At 45.0% G+C, this 27,027-nt stretch overlaps 2 protein-coding genes across 2 annotated transcripts; both read right to left on the bottom strand.

Moving 5' to 3' along the window:
• Positions 1-295: 295 nt before the first annotated feature.
• On the bottom strand, positions 296-4,796 carry LOC149979903 (uncharacterized). Its single transcript, XM_090189172.1, has 3 exons — positions 4,296-4,796; positions 3,981-4,038; positions 296-1,811 (listed from the first exon to the last, which is right to left on the bottom strand). The coding sequence occupies exons 1-3, from the start codon at positions 4,352-4,354 to the stop codon at positions 1,611-1,613; spliced, it is 318 nt and encodes a 105-aa protein (XP_090045298.1). The 5' UTR covers positions 4,355-4,796; the 3' UTR covers positions 296-1,610.
• LOC149979902 (uncharacterized) lies at positions 4,766-12,627 on the bottom strand. Its single transcript, XM_090189080.1, has 3 exons — positions 12,589-12,627; positions 8,275-8,306; positions 4,766-6,062 (listed from the first exon to the last, which is right to left on the bottom strand). The coding sequence occupies exons 1-3, from the start codon at positions 12,625-12,627 to the stop codon at positions 5,360-5,362; spliced, it is 774 nt and encodes a 257-aa protein (XP_090045206.1). The 3' UTR covers positions 4,766-5,359.
• Between the last annotated feature and the right edge of the window lie 14,400 nt (positions 12,628-27,027).

The raw sequence follows: 27,027 nt of genomic DNA, 5'->3' as shown, positions 1-27,027 counted from the left end.
TTGGGACACGGTTTGAATATTTCTTTCCATCAGTGACTCCCAAACAAATTTATTGGGCTTGACCAATTTGACAAAAACTATGGAGATACAGTATGTTGCCAGACGAGCTGTGCAACGTTGAGCTGTGCAACGTTGAGCTGTGCAACGTTGAGCTGCTAAAGGTCCACCAAGTATTAACTCTGGGGGGTGAGCACACGCAAATACGACATATTTTGTATTAATTAGCACAATTTTCTAAAATGTTTCTTTCACTTTGAAAATGTTTACTGGGTACCTCGTTAGGAAGAAAGTCAAATGTAATCCATTTTTTTATTTTAATTTTAAAAACAACAAAATGTGAAGACGTTTAGGCACTGTAGTTTAGAAAGTTTAGGCACTGTAGTTTAAGATATCTAAATAATCTATGCTCTATTTCGTCATAAAAAGAATGTAAACATTATTTAAAATTCATCTTGCTTTGGCAGTTGTCGATCAGCTTCAGGATTAATCCCACACTGTCTGAGAACATTTTCAACACAGTGCTTTAATAATATGTTACCTGAGATTGCTGTTACGTAGGCTATTGTGCACGGCTGATGGCAAACTGAAAACGTATTTCAAACACCATGAAATGTATAGATTAACATGTAGAAAAATGCTAATTGTAAAGAAATTAAGTAGACAAATTATCTTGAGAATTTACAAAAGACATCAAGACATAATGAATCCTCTACAGTGTTTTAGAACAGAGGTATCCAGGTGTGTGTGTATCTGTGCCCATGTCTGTTGGCTCATATTGTGTTGGTTTAGAATAGAGTCTTTATTCGCTACCAATGTTTTTCCAGTCTTTGTGTTGCTGTCCATTCTCCTAACCCAGGCTATCCTTGTGTATCCAGAACAGTCCTCGTGGTGCTTTGTGGAACTGATTCAAACTTAACATTCATAGACTTAACATGGACTTCAGTCCAGATGTTTTACTGAAGTCCATGTTAAGTCCGGTTATCTTAAGTCTGAATCAGGCCCTATTCTTGTTTAATCTTGACATTGTAGAATCAGTTGATTGATCAGTAGCTTCATGAATCAGTTGATTGATCAGTAGCTTAATGAATCAGTTGATTGATCAGTAGCTTAATGAATCAGTTGATTGATCAGTAGCTTCATGAATCAGTTGATTGATCAGTAGCTTCATGAATCAGTTGATTGATCAGTAGCTTCATGAATCCATTGATTGATCAGTAGCTTCATGAATCAGTTGATTGATCAGTAGCTTCATGAATCAGTTGATTGATCAGTAGCTTCATGAATCCATTGATTGATCAGTAGCTTAATGAATCAGTTGATTGATCAGTAGCTTCATGAATCCATTGATTGATCAGTAGCTTCATGAATCAGTTGATTGATCAGTAGCTTCATGAATCCATTGATTGATCAGTAGCTTAATGAATCAGTTGATTGATCAGTAGCTTCATGAATCAGTTCAGTTCCAGCTCTTTACCAATGTCATTCTTTCTACATATTTTCTCGGCTGCGTTCCATAGGGCACCCTATTCATATATATAGACCACTATCATGAAATGGGCCCATAGGAAATAGGGTGCCAATTTTGGAGGCAGACCTTCTCGATGAATGGTTCATCTACACTGAGAGGAGACAAAGGCCCTCTTGTGGCTGTGCTTGGTGACTGGAGCCAGAGGTACAGTGCTGTGCAGGCTGGTCAGTCCAAATTGGACAGAAGCTGAAATCTGGAATATCAGGGCTTCAAACAGGCTGCTTGGTTCAGCCATCTGACGCAGTAGTTCCTCTTGGGCTGTCAGCTCACTGCAGTCTGGGACCTATGAAGGAAGAGTATGACGGCTATGAAACACTTCATTAACATCAGACACATGTATTATTGTAGTAACTATGGAGGGGGTGGAGAAAGTGGTGGAGGAAACTGATGATATGATGGCAGGATCTTCATAATCTCACAGACAGTGATACAGTATCTCAGATAGGGTGGAGTGTAGCATGATGCATTGCAGTACCCATAATGCCCTGTAACCATATCTGGTTTTACTACAGTACCCATAATGCCCTGTAACCATATCTGGTTTTACTACAGTACCCATAATACCCTGTAACCATATCTGGTTTTACTACAGTACCCATAATGCCTGTTAACCATATCTGGTTTTACTACAGTACCCATAATGCCCTGTAACAATATCTGGTTTTACTACAGTACCCATAATGCCCGTTAACCATATCTGGTTTTACTACAGTACCCATAATACCCTGTAACCATATCTGGTTTTACTACAGTACCCATAATGCCCTGTAACCATATCTGGTTTTACTACAGTAGCCGGCAGCAGGTAGCCTAGTGGTTAGAGTGTTGGACTAGTAACCAGCAGGTAGCCTAGTGGTTAGAGTGTTGGACTAGTAACCAGCAGGTAGCCTAGTGGTTAGAGTTTTGGACTAGTAACCAGCAGGTAGCCTAGTGGTTAGAGTGTTGGACTAGTAACCAGCAGGTAGCCTAGTGGTTAGAGTGTTGGACTAGTAACCAGCAGGTAGCCTAGTGGTTAGAGTGTTGGGCTAGTAACCAGCAGGTAGCCTAGTGGTTAGAGTGTTGGACTAGTAACCAGCAGGTAGCCTAGTGGTTAGAGTGTTGGACTAGTAACCAGCAGGTAGCCTAGTGGTTAGAGTGTTGGACTAGTAACCAGCAGGTAGCCTAGTGGTTAGAGTGTTGGACTAGTAACCAGCAGGTAGCCTAGTGGTTAGAGTGTTGGGCTAGTAACCAGCAGGTAGCCTAGTGGTTAGTGTTGGACTAGTAACCAGCAGGTAGCCTAGTGGTTAGAGTTTTGGACTAGTAACCAGCAGGTAGCCTAGTGGTTAGAGTGTTGGACTAGTAACCAGCAGGTAGCCTAGTGGTTAGAGTGTTGGACTAGTAACCAGCAGGTAGCCTAGTGGTTAGAGTGTTGGGCTAGTAACCAGCAGGTAGCCTAGTGGTTAGAGCGTTGGGCCAGTAACCAGCAGGTAGCCTAGTGGTTAGAGCGTTGGACTAGTAACCAGCAGGTAGCCGAGTGGTTAGTGTTGGACTAGTAACCAGCAGGTAGCCTAGTGGTTAGAGTGTTGGACTAGTAACCAGCAGGTAGCCTAGTGGTTAGAGTGTTGGACTAGTAACCAGCAGGTAGCCTAGTGGTTAGACCGTTGGACTAGTAACCAGCAGGTAGCCTAGTGGTTAGAGTGTTGGACCAGTAACCAGCAGGTAGCCTAGTGGTTAGTGTTGGACTAGTAACCAGCAGGTAGCCTAGTGGTTAGTGTTGGACTAGTAACCAGCAGGTAGCCTAGTGGTTAGTGTTGGACTAGTAACCAGTAGGTAGCCTAGTGGTTAGAGTGTTGGACTAGTAACTAAAAGGTTGCAAGATCAAATCCCAGAGCTGACAAGATAAAAATCTGTCATTCTGCCCCTGAACAAGGCAGTTAACCCACTGTTCCTAGACCAGTTAACCCACTGTTCCTAGACCAGTTAACCCACTGTTCCTAGACCAGTTAACCCACCGTTCCTAGACCAGTTAACCCACTGTTCCTAGACCAGTTAACCCACTGTTCCTAGGCTGTCATTGAAATTAAGAATTTGTTCCTAACTGACTTGCCTAGTTAAATACATTTTAAAAAGTACATAATACCCTGTAAACATATCTGGTTTTACTACAGTACCCATAATGCCTTGTGAGCGTATCTGGTTTTACTACAGTACCCATAATACCTTGTAACTGTATCTGGTTTTACTACAGTACCCATAATGCCTTGTAACAGTATCTGGTTTTATCTAACAAGTGGAGGAATCTGATTGTGATTGCATACATTATGTTCATAAACTGTAATACACTACTAGTATTAGGATAACACGCATTTTACCAAGTATGCATAGGATTATCTTAATCTAAACTGCATTCATGTACAATATTGAGCTTGTAATTCAATATAAATGAACGCTGGACTTTGATTTAGAAACCCACCTCTGAAGATATTCTTTCCAACCACACTTCCTCCTCATCGGTAAAATCCATTGCGGGACTGGAATCGGGAAAAAACACATACATTAGAGTAATGGGAAACATAACATGACAGCAGCACCATTTCGGATAACGATTTGCAAAAACGAAACTATGCTATTGTTCTAGCTAATAGCATAGCACAGAATATTGCACATAACTGTTAAATGGGCTTCTTTTTTTTTTTTGCAATCGCAATACTAAATATATTGTTAGAACTGAACGGCAAATCGAGATCAGTCAATAACATTTAATTGTTGCAGAAAACAAGTCACTTGCCTGATTGAACGAAGCTCGTTCGAACCGGGGATATTACCGGGGATATTACACATCAACATCGAACAGATGACTTCTAAACACTTTTCTTTCAATCGCGGAGGCACATTATCGAAGCAATAAACTGTTTGAGAATAAACAAAAATCGCATCTTTTGCAAACGAAAAAAAGGTTAGCAACAGGGGTGCGGCTCGTGCGAAATAGCTCCGTTGTTGTTGTAGTAAGAGACAACAAATGAAAGTAAAAGTAAATGCCAGCTGATTAGCCTACTGGATCTGTCCGTGTGTTGACAACTGCACCGTGTCTACAAAGTGGCACTAAGGCAAGAGAAAGTCACACGTGCACATAAATGTTTGTGTTTCTGTTAAATGACAATTATTCCCAACCATATCAGTGCTGCACAGCACAATTCAATAACGGACCATTATTTCGAGGAAAATATCGTTTACTGGCTCTAGAAAAAAGACAACTGTGTTTTCTATCTAGTGACCGGAGGGGGCAGCCAAGGTAGTCTATTTTACATAATGTGTTCTTGTAAATCACCTGTTCTTAACCACGTGCCAGACAGTGATATTTTGTATTGACCAGAGTGTGGTATGGTATCAATACCACAGCATTTATTTTTATTTACATCCAATGCATAAAATAGACAATGTAAGAATTCATATTTTATTAACATTTAGAAAGCTATTCATATTATTAACAGTTATTTAATGTCAATAAAACAGCCTCCAACTGTTTAGCAGTGAATTCAACCTGCTCCAATTTGATCATGTTACATCCTTTCTTCTGTTGCCCTATCTACTGTAAACCAATGAGGAGATAAAGGCAACATGGTATCAATCCATTTGAAGCAGAGGTCATCACCTGTAACATTTCTACAGGCAGACAATCAACAGACAATCGACAGACAATCAACAGTATCATCATGCGTTTCACATTCTGACCAGAGAGGACGTGATAGGTTCCATTGACAGGAGGACAGCCAATTAGGACAGCCAATAATTGTGATCTAACCAATAGTATCATCTTTTACTAAAACATGTAAACGGAATTAAGATGTGATTTCAGAGAAGGGGGAACAAATACAGTTGAAGAAATAGAGACACAGGAGCACGTAAGACAAGGCCAGACTCTGGTATCTCTGGTATCTCTGGTACCTCTGGTATCTCTGGTATCTCTGGTGTCTCTGGTGTCTCTGGTATCTCTGGTATCTCTGGTATCTCTTGTATCTCTGGTACCTCTGGTGTCTCTGGTATCTCTGGTGTCTCTGGTATCTCTGGTGTCTCTGGTATCTCTGGTGTCTCTGGTATCTCTGGTACCTCTGGTATCTCTGGTATCTCTGGTGTCTCTGGTGTCTCTGGTGTCTCTGGTGTCTCTGGTATCTCTGGTATCTCTGGTACCTCTGGTATCTTTGGTATCTCTGTTATCTCTGGTGTCTCTGGTATCTCTGGTGTCTCTGGTATCTCTGGTGTCTCTGGTGTCTCTGGTATCTCTGGTATCTCTGGTGTCTCTGGTATCTCTGGTACCTCTGGTATCTCTGGTATCTCTGGTACCTCTGGTGTCTCTGGTATCTTTGGTATCTCTGTTATCTCTGGTGTCTCTGGTGTCTCTGGTATCTCTGGTGTCTCTGGTATCTCTGGTGTCTCTGGTATCTCTGGTGTCTCTGGTATCTCTGGTGTCTCTGGTATCTCTGGTACCTCTGGTATCTCTGGTATCTCTGGTACCTCTGGTGTCTCTGGTATCTCTGGTATCTCCCAACCCTCAACTCTTTAAGATGTGGTTCAGGTGTCGGACGGGCGGGTTAGCATGTGCCTATGAGAGGCCTGTTGGAGAAAATCGATACAATCATCAACTTCGTGTCACATTCACCATGGTCTCCTCATGGCAGTGTTCCTCTCTCCCCTCCTGGTTCCTGGTTCCTCTCTAGGCTTCTTCCTAGGTTCTGGCCTTTCTAGGGAGTTTTTCCTAGCCACCCTGCTTCTACATCTGCATTGCTTGCTGTTTGGGGTTTTAGGCTGGGTTTCTGTACAGCACTTTGAGATATCAGCTGATGTAAGAAGGGCTATATAAATACATTTGATTTGATTTGTTAATTTGGCAACAAAAACAGTGACTGAAGTATTTGTCAAACACATTTTTCAGTGGCAATTGACAAGACTATAGCTGACTAAATAGAAGAAACTATAACTTGCAAAAATGGTTTTCCATTTCAGTTGACTAAAACAAGACAAAATTATAGATGCTGGCCTTCTAGGCAGAGTTGCAAAGAAAAAGCCATGTCTCAGACTGGACAATAAAAATAAAATATTAAGATGGGCAAAATAAAATATGAAGATGGGCAAAAGAACGCAGACACTGGACAGAGGAACTCTGCCTAGAGGACCAGCATCCCGGGGGTCGCCTCTTCACTGTTGACATTGAGACTGGACAGAGGAATTCTGCCTAGAAGGCCAGCATCCCAGAGTCACCTCTTCACTGTTGATGTTGAGACTGGTGATTTGTGGGTACTTTTTTAATGAAGCTGCCAGTTGAGGACTTGTGAGGCTTCTGTTTCTCAAACTAGACACTAATGTACTTGTCCTCTTGCTCAGTTGTGCACCAGGGCCTCCCACTCCTCTTTCTATTCTGGTTAGAGCCAGTTTGCGCTGTTCTGTTGAAGGGAGTAGTACACAGCATTGTACGAGATCTTTAGTTTCTTGGCAATTTCTCGCGTGGAACAGCCTTCATTTATCAGAACAAGAATAGACAGATGAGTTTCAGAAGAAAGTACTTTTGGCCATTTTGAGCCTGTAATTGAGCCTGTGCCTCTACACCTGCATTGTGCACTTCTACACCTGCATTGCTTGCTGTTTGGGGTTTTAGGCTGGGTTTCTTTACAGCACTTTGTGACATCAGCTGATGTATGAAGGGCTAAATAAATACATTTGATTTGATTTTGATTTGATTAATTGAACCCACAAATGCTGACGCTCCAGATACTCAACTTGTCTAAAGAAGGACAGTTTTATTGCTTCTTTAATCAGGACAACAGTTTCCAGCTGTGCTAACATAATTGCAAAAGGGTTCTCAAATTATCAATTAGCCTTTTAAAATTATAAACTTGGATTAGCTAACACAACGTGTCATTGGAACACAGGAGTGATGGTTGCTGATAATGGGCCTCTGTACGCCTATGTAGATATTCCATTAAAAATCAGCCGTTTCAAGCTACAATAGTCATTTACAACATTAACAATGTCTACACTGTATTTCTGATCACTTTGATGTCATTTTAATGGACAAAAAAAATGTTTTTCTTTCAAAAACAAGGACATTTTTAACTGACCCCAAACTTTTGAACGGTAGTGTGTGTATATATATATATATAGACACACACTAATATATATATATATATTTCAAGAACTTTGAAAGTTTCTTCATATGCAGTTGCAAAAACCATCAAGCGCTATGATGAAACTGGCTCTCATGAGGACCGGCACAGGAAATATATTATTTTTATGAGGAACTCGGTTTTAAACTTACTCTTGAAAGTTGTAATAGTTGAATGCACAAGGTGCAGTGTTGGGTCGTGCTTCATCAGTTCCTCTTGTCAGTCACCTTAGAGAGCTGTTTATAACTTGTATGTCCAGATCAACATGTCAGCTAAATATTTTGTTATTTTAAAAGATTTAGCCCATAGATATTGTTGTAATTTTTTTTCACTCAAATATCACATGAATACACATTAGACATGCGAAAATGTATACAATTACAGGAACTATACTTTAAACCTGCAACATTCTCTCCACCAACAAGAGGGGTGCTGGAAGGGAAGCCCTGAACCTAAACTGTCAGATATTTGTTGCCCATGTTCAGCCAATTTGAACAAATAAGTCCTAAAGACGCTCTTCTCTAGTTGCACCACACGGTGGCACTGTCTGTCTACATTTCTGGCAGTTGATAAACCCACACTTCAGAAGACTTTCAGAAATGGTCTTACCTGACAAAGGGGAAGTTGACGCGGATTGGTAGCTAGATGGAGAGGAGCAGGGAGGAGCAGAGGGGAATTAGAGAGGAGCAGAGAGGAATTAGAGAGGAGCATAGGGGAATTAGAGAGGAGCAGGGAGGAGCAGAGGGGAATTAGAGAGGAGCAGAGGGGAATTAGAGAGGAGCAGAGGGGAATTCGAGAGGAGCAGAGGGGAATTAGAGAGGAGAAGAGAGGATTTAGAGAGGAATTAGAGAGGAGCAGAGAGGAATTAGAAAGGAGCAGATGGGAATTAGAGAGGAGCAGGGAGGAATTAGAGAGGAGCAGAGAGGAATTAGAGAGGAGCATAGAGGAATTAGAGAGGAGCAGAGAGGAATTAGAGAGGAGCAGAGGGGAATTAGAGTGGAGCAGAGAGGAATTAGAGAGGAGCAGAGAGGAATTAGAGAGGAGCATTAGAGAGGAGCAGAGAAGAATTAGAGAGCAGAGGGGAATTAGAGAGGAGCAGAGAAGAATTAGAGAGCAGAGGGGAATTAGAGATGAGCAGAGAGGAATTAGAGATGAGCAGAGAGGAATTAGAGAGGAGCAGAGAGGAATTAGAGAGGAGCAGAGAGTCATTAGAGAGGAGCAGAAATGGATTAGAGAGGAGCAGAGGGGAATTAGAGAGGAGCAGAAAGGAGCAGAGGGGAATTAGATAGGAGCAGAGAGGAATTAGAGAGGAGCATAGAGGAATTAGAGAGGAGCATAGAGGAATTAGAGAGGAGCAGAGAGGAATTAGAGATGAACAGAGAGGAATTAGAGAGGAGCAGAGAGGAATTAGAGAGGAGCAGAAAGGAGCAGAGGGGAATTAGAGAGGAGCAGAGAGGAATTAGAGAGGAGCATAGAGTAATTAGAGAGGAGCAGAGAGGAATTAGAGATGAACAGAGAGGAATTAGAGAGGAGCTAGAGAGGAGCAGAGAGGAATTAGAAAGGAGCAGAGAGGATTTGGAAAGGAGCAGAGGGGAATTAGAGAGGAGCAGAGGGGAATTAGAGAAGAGCAGGGAGTATATAGAGAGGTGCAGAGAGGAGCAGAGAGGGATTAGAGAGGAGCAGAGATGAGCAGAGAAGAATTAGAGAGGAGCAGAGAGAAATTAGAGTGGAGCAGAGAATAATTAGAGATGAACAGAGAGGAATTAGAGAGGAGCATAGAGGAATTAGAGAGGAGCAGAGATGAATTAAAGAGTAGCCGAGAGGAATTAGACGGGAGCAGAGGGGCATTACAGAGGAGCAGAGAGAAATTAGAGAGGAGCAGAGAGGAATTCGAGAGGAATAAGAGAGGAGCAGAGAGGAATTAGAGACGAACAGAGAGGAATTAAAGGAGCAGAGAGACATTAGAGAGGAGCAGAGAGGGATTAGAGAGGAGCAGAGGGGAAATAGAGAGGAACAGAGGGGAATTGGAGAGGACCATAGAGGAATTAGAGAGGACCATAGAGGAATTAGAGAGGAGAAGAGAGGAATTAGAGAGGAGCAGAGAGTAATTAGAGAGGAACAGTGGGGAATTAGAGAGGAGCAGAGAATAATTAGAGAGGAGCAGAGTGGAATTAGAGAGGAGCAGAGAGGCATTAGAGTGGAGCAGTGGGGAATTAGAACGGAGCAGAGAGGAATTAGAGAGGAGCAGAGGGGAATTAGAGAGGAGCAGAGGGGAATTAGAGAGGTGCAGAGGGGCATTAGAGAAGAGCAGTGAGGAGCAGAGGGGAATTAGAGAGGAATTAGAGAGGAACAGAGGGGAATTAGAGGTGAGCAGAAGGTAGCAGAGAGGAGCAGAGGGGAATTAGAGAGGAGCAGAGAGGAATCAGAGAGGAGAAGAGAGGAATTAGAGGAGCAGAGAGGAATCAGAGAGGAGAAGAGAGGAATTAGAGAGGAGCAGAGAGGAATTAGAGAGTAGCAGAGAGGGATTAGAGAGGAGCAGAGAGGGATTAGAGAGGAGCAGAGAGGAATTAGAGAGGAGCAGAGAGGAATTAGAGAGGAGCAGAGAGGAATTAGAGAGGAGCAGAGAGGAATTAGAGAGGAGCAGAGAGGAATTAGAGAGTAGCAGAGAGGGATTAGAGAGGAGCAGAGGGGAGCAGAGAGGAATTAGAGAGGAGCAGAGAGGAATTAAAGAGGAGCAGAGAGGAATTAGAAAGGAGCAGAGAGGGATTAGAGAGGAGCAGAGAGGAATTAGAGAGGAGCAGAGAGTAATTTGAGAGGAGCATAGAGGAGCAGAGAGGGATTAGAGAGGAGCAGAGAGGGATTAGAGAGGAGCAGAGAGGGATTAGAGAGGAGCAGAGAGGAGCAGAGAGGAATTTGAGAGGAGCAGAGAAGCATTAGAGAGGAGCAGAGAGGCATTAGAGAGGAGCAGAGAGGAATTCGAGAGGAGCAGAGAGGAATTTGAGAGGAGCAGAGAGGAATTAGAGAGGAGAGGCAAAGTAAATATAAAACCCAATATGCATCAGTTTGAAAGATTTGACTGAGTTACAGATCATAACGAAATCCGTCAATTGAAAAACATTAAATAGACCCTAATCTATTCATTTAACATAACTGGGAATACAGATATGAATCTGTTGATCAGCTTCTTGATATGCCACACCTGTCAAGCGGATGGATTATCTCTACACTAACAGGGATGTAAAAAAAAAATGTGTGCACAAAATTTGAGAGAAATAAGTGGTGTGTTTGAATTGGTTAAACAGCTGTAACTCAGCCAGCAGTAAATCAGCCAGCACTAACAGCCAGCACGAACTCAGCCAGCAGTAACTCAGCCAGCAGTAACTCAGCCAGCACTAACAGCCAGCACAAACTCAGCCAGCAGTAACTCAGCCAGCACTAACAGCCAGCACGAACTCAGCCAGCAGTAACTAAGCCAACACTAACAGCCAGCACGAACTCAGCCAGCAGTAACTCAGCCAGCACTAACAGCCAGCACTAACAGCCAGCACGAACTCAGTTAGCAGTAACTCAGCCAGCACTAACAGCCAGCACGAACTCAGCCAGCAGTAACTCAGCCAGCACTAACAGCCAGCACGAACTCAGCCAGCAGTAACTCAGCCAGCAGTATCTCAACCAGCACTAACTCAGCCAGCACTAACAGCAAGCACTAACAGCCAGCACAAACTCATTCAGCACTAACAGCCAGCACGAACTCAGCCAGCACTAACAGCCAGCACGAACTCAGCCTGCACTAACAGCCAGCACGAACTCAGCCAGCACTAATAGCCAGCACGAACTCAGCCAGCAGTAACTCAGCCAGCACTAACAGCCAGCACAAACTCAGCCAGCACGAACTCAGCCAGACAGGATTACCTGTAGGTGAGGATGGGGGAGAGTGATTTATCAATTGTTTCATCCAGGAGAGAGGTTTCACCCGAGCAGGGATTCAACATCATTCCTGAAGTAAAATATAAAAAAATAATTATTACAAAATAAAAAATTATGCCATAAATCAGGTCTACACAATATGTGCAGGGTAACGTCAATGAATGTGTGGTAGATAAGACAGAGATAGTAGGCCTTAGCCAGCCCTAAGACAGCGATAGGCCTTAGCCAGCCCTAAGACAGCGATAGGCCTTAGCCAGCCCTAAGACAGAGATAGGCCTTAGCCAGCCCTAAGACAGAGATAGGCCTTAGCCAGCCCTAAGACAGAGATAGGCCTTAGCCAGCCCTAAGACAGAGATAGGCCTTAGCCAGCCCTAAGACAGCGATAGGCCTTAGCCAGCCCTAAGACAGAGATAGGCCTTAAACAGCCCTAAGACAGAGATAAGACAGATGCCTAACATCATCACGTTTTCAATACAAGATGTATCAAACTGGCCATACTATTGATCAATTTACGCTGAACAGGCCAAAAATGTTCTTTAGCGATTTAGTTTGTTGTTTATCATTTTCCATTGACTTCTGCCTGAATCTTCAAGCAAGAATTACAGGAAGAGTCTCTTGATAGACTCATCTTTGATTCAAGAATCTCAGGTGAAAAAGTTATACATTTTTTATTATTTTACCTTTATTTAACAAGTCAGTTAAGAACAAATTCTTAATTACAATGACGGCCTACCCCATCCAAACCCTAACCCGGACGAGGCTTGGCCAATTGTGCGCGCCCTATGGGACTCCCAATCACAGCCGGTTGCGATACAGCCTTGAATCGAACCAGGGTCTGTAGAGACACATCTAGCACTGAGATGCAGTGCCTTAGACCGCTGTGATACAGACTGGAATCGAACCAGGGTCTGTAGTGATGCCTCTAGCACTGAGATGCAGTGCCTTAGACTGCTGTGAAACAGCCTGGAATCAAACCAGGGTCTGTAGATGCAGTACCTTAGACATCTGCACCACTCGGCGGCCCAAAATGTACATGTACTGCCATGAAAATAAAATAAAACCAAAATAAATCCCTACTAACTTCTATCACACCCTGCCAACTCCCCCAACCCCATTAACCTCTATCTATATTATTCTGGAACACTCCACCCTTAGGATTGTTCAGCATATCAACAACCATTTCAACAGTAACATCTGTTACACCAAATATCTCTTTTGCCGTCTCCACAATAACCTTCAAACTGGCGTTTCTGCTTTCCACAACCGAGTCGTATTGATAACCTTACCAATAAAAGCTATGAAGTCAACTTGATTCATTATCAAAGTGTCCTTTGACAGCCTACATTCATGAGCACCAGATTTCTGAACAAGCCTCCAAACCACACCTCCAAATCACGCCTACAAACCATGCCTCCAAACCACGCCTCCAAACCAAGCCAGGACCATCAGAAACACCAACCCCGACAGCAGGTCCACTTAGTCCAGGAGCAGCCATGGAAATTAAAACACTAAACTTTCATATTGCTCCCACATTCAACGTAATCATGTTCCCCTCCACACGTGTCACATCTCCTTGCTTTACACTGAACAGCTACATGTCACATTTTGTTTTGGCATTTAAAACACTGCAGTGGGGTTGGGACTCGTTATCTGACTTTAAAACTAAGGAATCCTCTCTGTACTTTTCCAGACTTAACCTTCTCAAACCTCAAAAGGACTGATATGCTTTCAGCAGGACTGACAGGCTTTCAGCAGGACTGATAGGCTTTCAGCAGGACTGACAGGCTTTCAGCAGGACTGACAGGCTTTCAGCAGGACTGACAGGCTTTCAGCAGGACTGATAGGCTTTCAGCAGGACTGATATGCTTTCAGCAGGACTGACAGGCTTTCAGCAGGACTGACAGGCTTTCAGCAGGACTGACAGGCTTTCGGCAGGACTGACAGGCTTTCGGCAGGACTGACAGGCTTTCGGCAGGACTGACAGGCTTTCGGCAGGACTGACAGGCTTTCGGCAGGACTGACAGGCTTTCGGCAGGACTGACAGGCTTTCGGCAGGACTGACAGGCTTTCAGCAGGACTGACAGGCTTTCGGCAGGACTGACAGGCTTTCGGCAGGACTGACAGGCTTTCGGCAGGACTGACAGGCTTTCGGCAGGACTGACAGGCTTTCGGCAGGACTGACAGGCTTTCGGCAGGACTGACAGGCTTTCGGCAGGACTGACAGGCTTTCAGCAGGACTGATAGGCTTTCGGCAGGACTGACAGGCTTTCAGCAGGACTGACAGGCTTTCAGCAGGACTGACAGGCTTTCAGCACTCCCCTAGAGTTCACACACAACTCTATCCACCGAAACTACACACTGGCACACTTCCCACATCTTGGAATAAGATAAACGTGGCATCTGAAACACCGCAGTAGATTCGGCACAAAACTCTAACAGGATAACTGATATACATTATCATAAAGTATTCAGACCACTTGACTTTTTCCATATTTTGTTACATTACAGACTTATTAGAAAATTGATTAAATAACTAAAAATATCCTCAGTATTCTACTGTTAAGGATTTCTTCCTCCTCCTCTGAAGAGGAGGTGTAGCAGGGATCGGACCAAGATGCAGCGTGGTTATTTCCATACATATTTAATAAAGAGACAAGACAAGACAAGACAAGACAAGACAAGACAAGACAAGACAAGACAAGACAAGACACGTGAAAACCTAAACAGCCTTTTCTGGTGCAAACAAACACAGAGACAGGAACAATCACCCACGAAACACTCAAAGAATATGGCTGCCTAAATATGGTTCCCAATCAGAGACAACGATAAACACCTGCCTCTGATTGAGAACCACTTCAGGCAACCATAGACTCTCCTAGACTACTCTACTATACCACAATCCCATAACCTACAAAAACCCCCAAGACAAAACACACCACATAAAATAACCCATGTCACACCCTGGCATGACCAAAATAATAAAGAAAACACAAAATACTAAGACCAGGGCGTGACACCTACACACCATACACCATAATGACAAAGCGAAAACAGGTTTTTAGAAATTGTTGCAAATCTATATACAGTGGGGAGAACAAGTATTTGATACACTGTCAATTTTGCAGGTTTTCCTACGTATTTAGTTCACAATGATGTGGTGCAAAGAACTGAACTAAATAGTGTGTGATGATGACATACAGGTGTGTGAACAGGTGATCAGAATTCAGGTGATTGGGATCTAGAGAGTGAGCTGCGTTCAGGGGATCCATGTGTTTGAGAGTGTGAGTTGGAAAGTAAGGTTACACATAGCTCCATAGGCTTACAGGGGCAGACGCCTCACAACTCACAAGTCATCACAATATGGTAGCCACATCTACCAAAACCAGAAATCCAAAGACTGGGCCTAATATAGTGTATAAGAGACCAAAGTTTTGTTGTTGATGTGTAGAATATGTGTTGCACTTGACACATTTACAAAATTGCTTATCCCAGTTACTAATAAGCACCCATTAAAAACATGACTGTAAAAACGGTTAAATCCCCTTTGTTTGATGAGGAATTTAAAAATGTTATGTTTGCGAGGGATGAAGCAAACGGAATGTGAAATAAGTCTGGCTGCACAACCGATGTGACTAAACCAGCGTCACGCTGTCAGGTGATCTGGGAGCCAGGTAGAGGGTGAACAGAACAGGGGGACCTGGGAGGCAGGTAGAGGGTGAACAGAACAGGGGGACCTGGGAGCCAGGTAGAGGGTGAACAGAACAGGGGGACCTGGAAACCAGGTAGAGGGTGAACAGAACAGGGGGACCTGGGAGCCAGGTAGAGGGTGAACAGAGCAGTGGGACCTGGGAGGCAGGTAGAGGGTGCAGGATTCAGAAGCAGACTGTACACCATGAGGTCTCTGCTGTTGCTACCCCTCCTACCATCTCCTCCTATCCCCTCCTCCCCTCCTATCCCCTCCTCCCCTCCTCCCCTGCCCTCCTACCATCTCCTCCTATCCCCTCCTCCCCTGCTCCTATCCCCTACTCCCTTCCTCCCCTCCTCCTCCCCTCCTCTTATCCCCTACACATCTCCTCCTATCCCCTACTCCTCTCCTCTCCTCCCCTCCTCCTATCCCCTCCTACCATCTCCTCCTATCCCCTCCTCCTCTCCTCCTATCCATCCTACCATCTCCTCCTCCTCTCCTCCTATCGCCTCCTCCTCTCCTCCTATCCCCTCCTCCTATCCCCTACTCCCTCCTCCCGTCCTCCCCTCCTCTCCTCCCCTCCTCCTATCCCCTACTCCCATCCTCCCCTACTTCTATCCCCTACTCCCTTCCTCCCCTCCTCCTCCCCTCCTCTTATCCCCTACACATCTCCTCCTATCCCCTACTCCTCTCCTCCCCTCCTCCTATCCCCTCCTACCATCTCCTCCTATCCCCTCCTCCTCTCCTCCTATCCATCCTACCATCTCCTCCCCTCCTCCTATCCCCAACCTACCATCTCCTCCTCCTCTCCTCCTATCCCCTCCTCCTCTCCTCCTATCCCCTCCTCCATTCCCCTACTCCCTTCCTCCCTTCCTCCCCTCCTCTCCTCCCCTCCTCCTATCCCCTACTCCCATCCTCCCCTACTCTTATCCCCTACTCCCTTCCTCCCCTCCTCCTCCCCTCCTCTTATCCCCTACACATCTCCTCCTATCCCCTACTCCTCTCCTCCCCTCCTCCTATCCCCTCCTACCATCTCCTCCTATCCCCTCCTCCTCTCCTCCTATCCCCTCCTCCTCTCCTCCTATCCATCCTACCATCTCCTCCCCTCCTCCTATCCCCTCCTACCATCTCCTCCTCCTCTCCTCCTATCCCCTCCTCCTCTCCTCCTATCCCCTCCTCCATTCCCCTACTCCCTTCCTCCCTTCCTCCCCTCCTCTCCTCCCCTCCTCCTATCCCCTACTCCCATCCTCCCCTACTCCTATCCCCTACTCCCTTCCTCCCCTCCTCCTCCCCTCCTCTTATCCCCTACACATCTCATCCTATCCCCTACTCCTCTCCTCCCCTCCTCCTATCCCCTCCTACCATCTCCTCCTATCCCCTCCTCCTCTCCTCCTATCCCCTCCTCCTCTCCTCCTATCCATCCTACCATCTCCTCCCCTCCTCCTATCCCCTGCTACCATCTCCTCCTCCTCTCCTCCTATCCCCTCCTCCTATCCCCTACTCCCTTCCTCCCTTCCTCCCCTCCTCCTATCCCCTACTCCCATCCTCCCCTACTCCTATCCCCTACTCCCTTTCTCCCCTCCTCCCCTCCTCTTATCCCCTACACATCTCCTCCTATCCCCTACTCCCTTCCTCCCCTCCTTCTCTCCGCTCCTCCCCTCCTCCTATCCCCTACTCCCATCCTCCCCTACTCCTATCCCCTACTCCCTTCCTCCCCTCCTCCTCCCCTCCTCTTATCCCCTACACATCTCCTCCTATCCCCTACTCCTTTCCTCCCCTCCTCCTATCCCTTCCTCCTCTCCTCCTTGTTTCCTCCAATCCCCTCCTATCCCCTCCTCCCTTCCTCCTCACCTCCCATCCTCCTTTCCCATCCCCCTATTCCCTCCTCATCCCCCCTTCTCCTCTCCTCCTCTCCTCCTATCCCCTCCTACTCTCTTCCTATCCCCCTCTCCTCCTATGCCCTCCACCTATCCTCCTCCTCCAATCCTCCTATCCCCTATTCCTCTCCTCCTTTCCCCCCTCATATTACTATGGGAATTGATTAGTTTCTTGGTTTGGCATTGCATCCATTCTCCTGGCTGGCGGTATGACTTTCAGACGATGGCATTACCATAGAGACGATAATATAACATTAATATTATATTAATGACTAAACCCAGCTGGAAGGATATTAGGTTGGAGGAAATTACCATTACAAACTCCAGCTCTGCCAGCCAGCACTCAAAGATCATTTCAGTTTATCATATTTATTCCTTTTTCACATGACCTTCTCCCCCTCCCTCCCTCCCTCCCTCCCTCCCTCCCTCCCTCCCTCCCTCCCTCCCTCCATCCCTCCCTCCCTCCCTCCCACTTCCTCCTTCCAGGGGATTGTCCAGTAATGACTTCCCCTGCTTGAATAACCTGTGTAAGAAGCTCATCAAGGAGAAGCATCCCTTCAGGAGGCTGGAGATCAACAAGGAGACTCTCCTGGAGATGTTGGGTTGAGTTCTGTCTGTCTGTCTGTCTGTCTGTCTGTCTGTCTGTCTGTCTGTCTGTCATTCTTTCTACTGCTCTTCTACACTGTAGAAATGTTCCCTGTAAATTTACAGCATTATACAGGCAACACAGTTGCCAGCTTAAGAATGTATTTTTGCTTTACAGCAGAGATACTGTAAACTGATGTCTCGAAATTCTGGGCAGTAGAGAACGTTTCTCTTTCCTCCAGAGGGGCCATGTAGTGTTCTCTTTCCTCCAGAGGGGGCCATATAGTGTTCTCTTTCCTCCAGAGGGGCCATGTAGTGTTCTCTTTCCTGCAGAGGGGCCATATAGTGTTCTATTTCCTCCAAAGGGGCCATATAGTGTTCTCTTTCCTCAAGAGGGGCCATGTAATGTTCTCTTTCCTCCAGAGGGGTCCATATAGTGTTCTCTTTCCTCCAGAGGGAGCCATATAGTGTTCTCTTTCCTCCAGAGGGGCCATGTAGTGTTCTCTTTCCTCCAGAGGGGCCATGTAATGTTCTCTTTCCTCCAGAGGGGTCCATATAGTGTTCTCTTTCCTCCAGAGGGAGCCATATAGTGTTCTCTTTCCTCAAGAGGGGCCATGTAGTGTTCTCTTTCCTCCAGAGGGGGACATATAGTGTTCTCTTTCCTCCAGAGGGGCCATGTAATGTTCTCTTTCCTCCAGAGGGGTCCATATAGTGTTCTCTTTCCTCCAGAGGGAGCCATATAGTGTTCTCTTTCCTCCAGAGGGGGACATATAGTGTTCTCTTTCCTCCAGAGGGGCCATGTAATGTTCTCTTTCCTCCAGAGGGGGACATATAGTGTTCTCTTTCCTCCAGAGGGGGCCATATAGTGTTCTCTTTCCTCCAGAGGGGCCATGTAATGTTCTCTTTCCTCCAGAGGGGGTCATATAGTGTTCTCTTTCCTCCAGAGGGGGACATATAGTGTTCTCTTTAACCAGGTAGGCTAGTTGAGAACATCTTTATTTAACCAGGTAGGCTAGTTGAGAACATCTTTATTTAACCAGGTAGGCTAGTTGAGAACACCTTTATTTAACCAGGTAGGCCAGTTGAGAACATCTTTATTTAACCAGGTAGGCTAGTTGAGAACACCTTTATTTAACCAGGTAGGCTAGTTGAGAACACCTTTTTTTTAACCAGGTAGGCTAGTTGAGAACACCTTTATTTAACCAGGTAGGCTAGTTGAGAACAGGTTCTCATTTACAACTGCGACCTGGCCAAGATAAAGCAAAGCAGTGCGACAAAAAACAACAACACAGAGTTACACATGGGATAAACAAACGTACAGTCAATAATACAATAGAAAAATCTATATACAGTGTGTGCAAATGGAGTAAGGAGGTAAGGCAATAAATAGGCCATAGTGGCGAAGTAATTGTAATTTAGCAAATTAACACTGGAGTGATAGATGTGCAGATGATGACGTGCAAGTGGAAATACTGGTGTGCAAAAGAGCAAAAAAGTAAATACAAACAATATGGGGATGAGGTAGATAGACTGGATGGGTTATTTACAGATGGACTGTGTAAGCTGCTCAGATAGCTGATGCTTAAAGTTAGTGAGGGAGGTATAAGTCTCCAACTTCAGTGATTTTTGCATTTCGTTCCAGTCATTGGCAGCAGAGAACTGAAAGGAAAGGAAGCCAATGTAGGTGCTGGCTTTTAGGATGATCAGTGAGATATACCTGTTGAGCGCGTGCTACGGGTGGGTGTTGTTATGGTGACCAGTGAGCTGAGATAAGGCGGGGCTTTACCTAGCAAAGACTTATAGATGACCTGGAGACAGTGGGTTTGGCGACGAATATGTAGCGAGAGCATACAGGTCGCAGTGGTAGGTGGTATATGGGGCTTTGGTGACAAAACGGATGGCATTGTGATAGACTGCATCCAGTTTGCTGAGTAGAGTGTTGGAGGCTATCTGGTAAAGGACATCGCCGAAGTCGAGGATCGGTAGGAAAGTCAGTTTTACGAGGGTATGTTTGGCAGCGTGAGTGAAGGAGGCTTTGTTGCGAAGTAGGAAGCCGATTCTAGATTTAATTTTTGGATTGGAGATGTTCAATATGAGTCTGGAAGGAGAGTTTACAGTCTAGCCAGACACCCAGGTATTTGTAGTTGTCCACATATTCTAAGTCAGAACCGTCCAGAGAAGTGATGCTAGTCGGGCGGGCGGGTGTGGGCAGCATTTAGTTTTACTAGCGTTTAAGAGCAGTTGGAGGCCACGGAAGGAGTGTTGTATGGCATTGAAGCTTGTTTGGAGGTTTGTTAACACAGTGTCCAAATAAGGGCCAGATATATACAGAATGGTGTCGTCTGCGTAGAGGTGGATCAGAGAATCACCACCAGCAAGAGTGACATCGTTGTTATATACAGAGAAAAGAGTCGGCCCGAGAATTGAACCCTGTGCCACCCCCATATAGACTGCCAGAGGTCCGGACAACAGGCCCTCCGATTTAACACACTGAACTCTGAGAAGTACTTGCTGAACCAAGCTAGGCAGTCATTTGAGAAACCAAGGCTGTTGAGTCTGCCAATAAGAATGCGATGATTGACAGAGTCAAAATCCTTGGCCAGGTCAATGAAGACGGCTGCACAGTACTGTCTTTTATCGATGGCAGTTATGATATCGTTTAGGACCTTGAGCGTGGCAGAGGAGCACCCGTGACCAGCTCGGAAATCGGATTGCAATTTGGAGAAGGTACGGTGGGATTCGAAATGGTCAGTGATCTGTTTCTTAACTTGGCTTTCAAAGACTTTAGAAAGGCAGGGCAGGATGGATATAGGTCTGTAACAGTTTGGGTCTAGAGTGTCTCCCCCTTTGAGGAGGGGGATGACCGCGGCAGCTTTCCAATCTTTAGGGATCTCGGACGATATGAAAGAGAGGTTGAACAGACTGGTAACAGGAGTTGCAAAAATGGCGGCTGATAATTTTAGAAAGAGAGGGTCCAGATTGTCTAGCCAGCTGATTTGTACGGGTTTTGGCAGTTGTTTCAGAACATCTGCTATCTGGATTTGGGTGAAGGAGAAGCTGGGGAGGATTGGGCGAGTAGCTGCGGGGGGTGCGGAGCTTTCGGCCGGGGTTGGGGTAGCCAGGTGGAAAGCTTGGCCAGCCGTAGAGAAATGCTTATTGAAATTCTCGATTGCTGGTGGTGACAGTGTTTCCTAGCCTCAGTGCAGTGGGCAGCTGGGAGGAGGTGCTTGAGTTGAATTGATTTGAGCCAAAGGGGCTGAATAAACACCTCTCTTTCTGATCTGTTTTTTGTAAATACCTTTTGCTTTCTTTATTTCTGTCTTTTGCTATTCAAATGGAATGTGTAGGGAGGAGTCAGGAATATATGGGGAGGAGTCTGGAATATATAGGGAGGAGTCTGGAATGGTGATCGTACTGTGTAGTTGCTACTACTGACAGTATTGATAATATTGACATGTTTGATTGACAGGAGTGGGACATTCTCCTGTTAAGGGTGTAGGTGCCTCCCAATCGTTTCCTACACAAGGCTCTAATAAAAGCCAATCCAAAACCTAAGCCAACTGTTTGCTTGTCCCGTCAATAAGATGTATTATGTTTTATCAATATCTGTGTATTAATGTGTGTATTATGTTGTATTAATATGTGTAATATGTTGTATTAGTGTGTGTATTAGGTTGTATTTAATGTGTGTGGATTGTGTTGTATTAGTGTGTGTATTATGGTGTATTTAATGTGTGTATTATGTAATATTAGAAGAATGGTGCCGGAGGGGATGGCTGCCGTTTTACTGACTCCTGAATTCTGCTATTTTATGTGTTTTTTTATGATCGTTTGTAACTTATTTTGTACATCATTTTGATGCTACTGTCTCTTATGACTGAAAAGTGCTTCTGGACATCAGAACAGCGATTACTCACCTCGAATTGGACAAGGATGTTTCATTTAATGACGTGGACGTGAAGGATATAATGCTGCTTTCAGACAAGGCCCAAATCCCCAATCACATGAAGAAATTAAGGAAAGACGAGGGGCGCAGATCAGGGTACCTTGTGAGAATTCGTCAGCGAGTGGGTAACCCGCCTCTACTCTCCATTCGTGCAACCAACGTGCAATCACCGGAGAATAAACTGGATGAGCTCCGTACGAGTTTACCTTACCAACGGGACATTAAAAACTGTAATATCTTATGTTTCACAGAGTCGTAGCTGAACGTCAACACTGATAATATACAGTTGGCTGGGTTTTCCCTACATCGGCAGGACGGAACAGTTTTGTCCAGTAAGACGAGGGGTGTGATGTCTAATATTAATTATTTGGGATAGGGGGCAGTATTTTCACGTCCAGATGAAAAGCGGGCCCAAAGTAAACTGCCTGTTACTCAGGCCCAGAAGCTAGGATATGCATATAATTGGTAGGTTTGGATAGAAGACAACCTACAGTTTCTAGTTTCTAAAGCTATTAAAATAATGTCTGTGAGTATAACAGAACTTATATGGCAGGTGAAACCCAGAGGACAAACCATCCCCCAAAAAATAATGTTCAGTTTACCACTATTTTCAATGGCTAGCACATTAATTATAATGTCTTAAATTTAAACTCCGTCTTAAATTTGATAGATTATTTGCGTATCAGAATACCTAAGGTTTGATTATAAATGTTGTTTGACTTGTTTGGAAAAGTTTATTAGTAACGTTTGGGATTTGGCATTTTTTATATTGCTATTTCTGACTTTCGTGTCGCACCTGCCTGGTTGAAATATGTCCTCAGATAATCGTATGGTGTGCTTTCTTTAAGAAATGGCTTTCTTCTTGCCACTCTTCCATAAAGGCCAGATTTGTGCAATATATTGTTGTCCTATGGACAGAGTCTCCCTCCTCAGCTGTAGATCTCTGCAGTTCATCCAGAGTGATCATGGGCCTCTTGGCTGCATCTCTGATCAGTCTTCTCCTTGTATGAGCTGAAAGTTTAGAGGGACGGCCAGGTCTTGGTAGATTTGCAGTGGTCTGATACTCCTTCCATTTCAATATTATCGCTTGCACAGTGCTCCTTGGGATGTTTAAAGCTTGGGAAATCTTTTTGTATCCAAATCCGGCTTTAAACTTCTTCACAACAGTATCTCGGACCTGCCTGGTGTGTTCCTTGTTCTTCATGATGCTCTCTGCGCTTTTAACGGACCTCTGAGACTATCACAGTGCAGGTGCATTTATACGGAGACTTGATTACACACAGGTGGATTGTATTTATCATCATTAGTCATTTAGGTCAACATTGGATCATTCAGAGATCCTCACTGAACTTCTGGAGAGAGTTTGCTGCACTGAAAGTAAAGGGGCTGAATAATTTTGCACGCCCAATTTTTCAGTTTTTGATTTGTTAAAAAAGTTTGAAATATCCAATAAATGTCGTTCCACTTCATGATTGTGTCCCACTTGTTGTTGATTCTTCACAAAACAATACAGTTTTACATCTTTATGTTTGAAGCCTGAAATGTGGCAAAAGGTCGCAAAGTTCAAGGGGGCCGAATACTTTCGCAAGGCACTGTATATCTTGTAATAAATCAAGTGGAACGTGAGCAAGTTGTCGAGGTGTCCTGCTAGCGGCACGCCTTTTCCAAGCAGGTTTTTAAGGAAGTCTCGAGGTATTGCATACCGCCTCAACAGGTCCACAAATTATGCAATCTCTATTGCACTCAACACTGCCCTTTCACACCTGGACAAAAGGAACACCTATGTGAGAACTACAGCTCAGCGTTCAACACCATAGTGCCCGCAAAGCTCATCACTAAACTAAGTACTCTGGGACAAAACACCTCCCTCTGCAGCTTGATCCTGAACCTCCTGATGGGCCGCTCCCAGGTTGTAAGGGTAGGTAACAACATATCTGCCACGCTGATCCTCAACACGGGCGCCACGGGCGCCTCTCAGGGGTGCGTGCTTAGTCCAATCCTGTACTCCCTGTTCACCCATGACTGTGTGGCCAAGCACGACTCCAACACCATCATTAAGTTTTCTGATGAAATGGCGATGGTAGGCCTGATCACCGACAATGATGAGACAGCCTACAGGGATGAGGTCAGAGACCTCTATACCAGGCGGTGTCAGAGGAAAAGCCCAAAATATTGTCAAAGACTTTAATCACCCAAGTGATAGACTGTTCTCTGCTACCGCACGGCAAGTGGCTGCGGAGTATCAAATCTTGGTCCAACTACCCCCAATCCATAAGACTGCTGAACAATTAATAAAATGGCTACCATTAAAATACAAAAAAAACTACCAAATACCCGGACTATTTGTATTGAACCCCCCCCCCCCCCCACCACTAATTTTTATGCAGCTGCTACTCGCTGTTTATTATCGATTCTCTATGGATAGTCACTGTACCCCTACCTACATGTACATATTACCTCAATTACCTCCACTATCTACATATTACCTCAATTCCCTCGACTAACCTGTACCCCCGCACATTGACTCTGTACCGGTATAGCCTTGTCATTGCTATCTTTTTGTTGCTCTTTTATTTTTTATTTAAATGTATTTAGTAAATATTTTTCTTAAAACTGCATTGTTGGTTAAGGGTTTATAAGTAAGCATTTCACAGTAAGGTCTACTACACCTGTAGTATTTTGCGAATGTGACAAATAACATTTGATTTGATTTGAATACCAAGCGTCATGTCTGGAGGAAACCTGGCACCATCCCTACGGTGAAGCATGGTGGTGGCAGCATCATGCTGTGGGGATGTTTTTCAGCCGCCAGGGACTGGGAGACTAGTCAGGATCGAGGGAAAGATGAACAGAGCAAAGTACAGAGAGATCCTTGATGAAAAACAGCTCCAGCGTGCTCAGCGCTCTCAGGACCTCAGAGTGGGGTGGACGTTCACCTTCCAACAGGACAACAACTTTAAGCACACAGCCAAGACAAGGCAGGAGTGGCTTCGGGATAAGTCTCTGAATGTCCTTGAGTGGCCCAGCCAGAGCCTGGACTTGAACTCGATCTAACATCTCTCTCGAGGCCTGAAAATAGCTGTTCAGCAATGCTCCCCATCCAACCTGACAGAGCTTGAGATGATCTGCAGAGAAGAATAGGAGAAACTTCCCAAATACAGGTGTGCCAAGCTGGTAGCGTCATACCCAAGAAGACTGGAGGCTTTAATAGCTGCCAAAGCTGCTTCAACAAAGTACTGAGTTGTTTTCCCATAAATGTTCTAAAATATAAAATGATACGTTTTTGCCTTGTCATTGTAGGTTATTGTGTGTAGATTGATGAGGAATTAAAAAAAATGGATATTTCAGAATAATGTTGTAACGTAACAAAATGTGGAAAAAGTTTAACGGTCTGAATACTTTCCGGATGCACAGGATGTTACTAAAAAGCCTCAACGAAAACCGGTTTTCCTCTGTGTTGACCTCGGCCTACTTACAGGAATCCTCTCAGGATCCCTCATCCTGGACCCATCTTCCTGACCCTGGACCCATCTTCCTCATCCTGGACCCATCTTCCTCATCCTGGACCCATCTTCCTCACCATGGACCCATCTTCCTCATCTTCCTGACCTTGGACCCATCTTCCTCATCCTGGACCCATCTTCCTCATCCTGGACCCATCTTCCTCACCATGGACCCATCTTCCTCATCTTCCTCACCCTGGACCCATCTTCCTCACCCTGGACCCATCTTCCTCACCCTGGACCCATCTTCCTCACCCTGGACCCATCTTCCTCACCCTGGACCCATCTTCCTCACCCTGGACCCATCTTCCTCACCCTGGACCCATCTTCCTCATCCTGGACCCATCTTCCTCACCCTGGACCCATCTTCCTCACCCTGGACCCATCTTCCTCACCCTGGACCCATCTTCCTCTACTACTCTCTACACTGCCTCAGCATACCTTTTTATCACTGCACACTTCTGATCTCCAACATCATGGGTGAACCTACAGTTTACACACAGATTTGTCTTCCGATATTACACATTCCTTTGTCCAATGTCCTTCTAAACACTTCTCAAATCTAGGAATCTCACTCCTACACACTGCTGCAACATGACTATAAGCTTGGCACCTAAAATACTGTAATGGGTTCGGGACAGAAGCTCTCACGGGATAACTGACGCATCCTAACTTGACTTTGTCGGGTAAAGACTGCATCAAAACTCAGCAGGACAGATAGTGTCTTCTCTGTTTCACCACTCTGTTGACCGGGTCTGTGTCACACCAAACGGTGAGCGTCACAGACACCAGGAATCATCCATTTCAGGTGACACTTAAAGGGGCAGTGCAGTTAAAAATATGCTTTTCCAGGTTTATGAGGTAGAAATAACACTCTGAAATTATGAAAATTATGATAATGCGCTTTTTGTGTAAGAGCTGTTCAGGATGGATGGATCTTTTGTCCTACATCATGACATCACAATGTAAAATGAAGAGTGGAGCTACCAGAGTGGAGCTACCAGAGTGGAGCTACTAGAGTGTAGCTACCAGAGTGGAGCTACCAGAGTGGAGCTACTAGAGTGGAGCTACCAGAGTGGAGCTACTAGAGTGGAGCTACTAGAGTGGAGCTACTAGAGTGGAGCTATTAAAGTGGAGCAATTAGAGGAGAGCTACTAGAGTGGAGCTATTAGAGTGGAGCTACTAGAGTGGAGCTATTAGAGTGGAGCTACCAGAGTGGCGCTACTAGAGTGGAGGTACCAGAGTGGAGCTACCAGAGTGGAGCTAGTAGAGTGGAGCTACCAGAGTGGAGCTATTAGAGTGGAGCTACTAGAGGGGAGCTACCATAGTGGAGCTATTAGAGTGGAGCTACTAGAGGGGAGCTATCAGAGTGGAGCTACTAGAGTGGAGCTATTAGAGTGGAGCTACTAGAGTGGAGCTACCAGAGTGGAGCTATTAGAGTGGAGCTACTAGAGGGGAGCTATCAGAGTGGAGCTACTAGAGTGGAGCTATTAGAGTGGAGCTACTAGAGTGGAGCTACCAGAGTGGAGCTATTAGAGTGGAGCTACTAGAGTGGAGCTACTAGAGTGGAGCTACCAGAGTGGAGCTATTAGAGTGGAGCTATTAGAGTGGAGCTACCAGAGTGGAGCTATTAGAGTGGAGCTACTAGAGTGGAGCATTTAGAGTGGAGCTACCAGGGTGGAGCTACTAGAGTGGAGCTACTACCATAAGATGTTATTTTTAACCATTTTAATAACCACTGGTTGTTGCTGATGGAAGAGATCATGTCACCCCCACAACATGCATCTTATGACCACTTGTTTTCCATCAATCCATGTTTTTCTGTTTTATTTGAACACC

This window comes from Oncorhynchus mykiss, chromosome 11, assembly GCF_057628025.1.
Source record: "Oncorhynchus mykiss isolate SJ-2025 chromosome 11, ASM5762802v1, whole genome shotgun sequence".
NCBI classification, from domain to species: domain Eukaryota; kingdom Metazoa; phylum Chordata; class Actinopteri; order Salmoniformes; family Salmonidae; genus Oncorhynchus; species Oncorhynchus mykiss.
The sequence above is the reverse complement of the archived record's forward strand: the minus strand, read 5'-3'. Positions and strand labels throughout refer to the sequence as shown.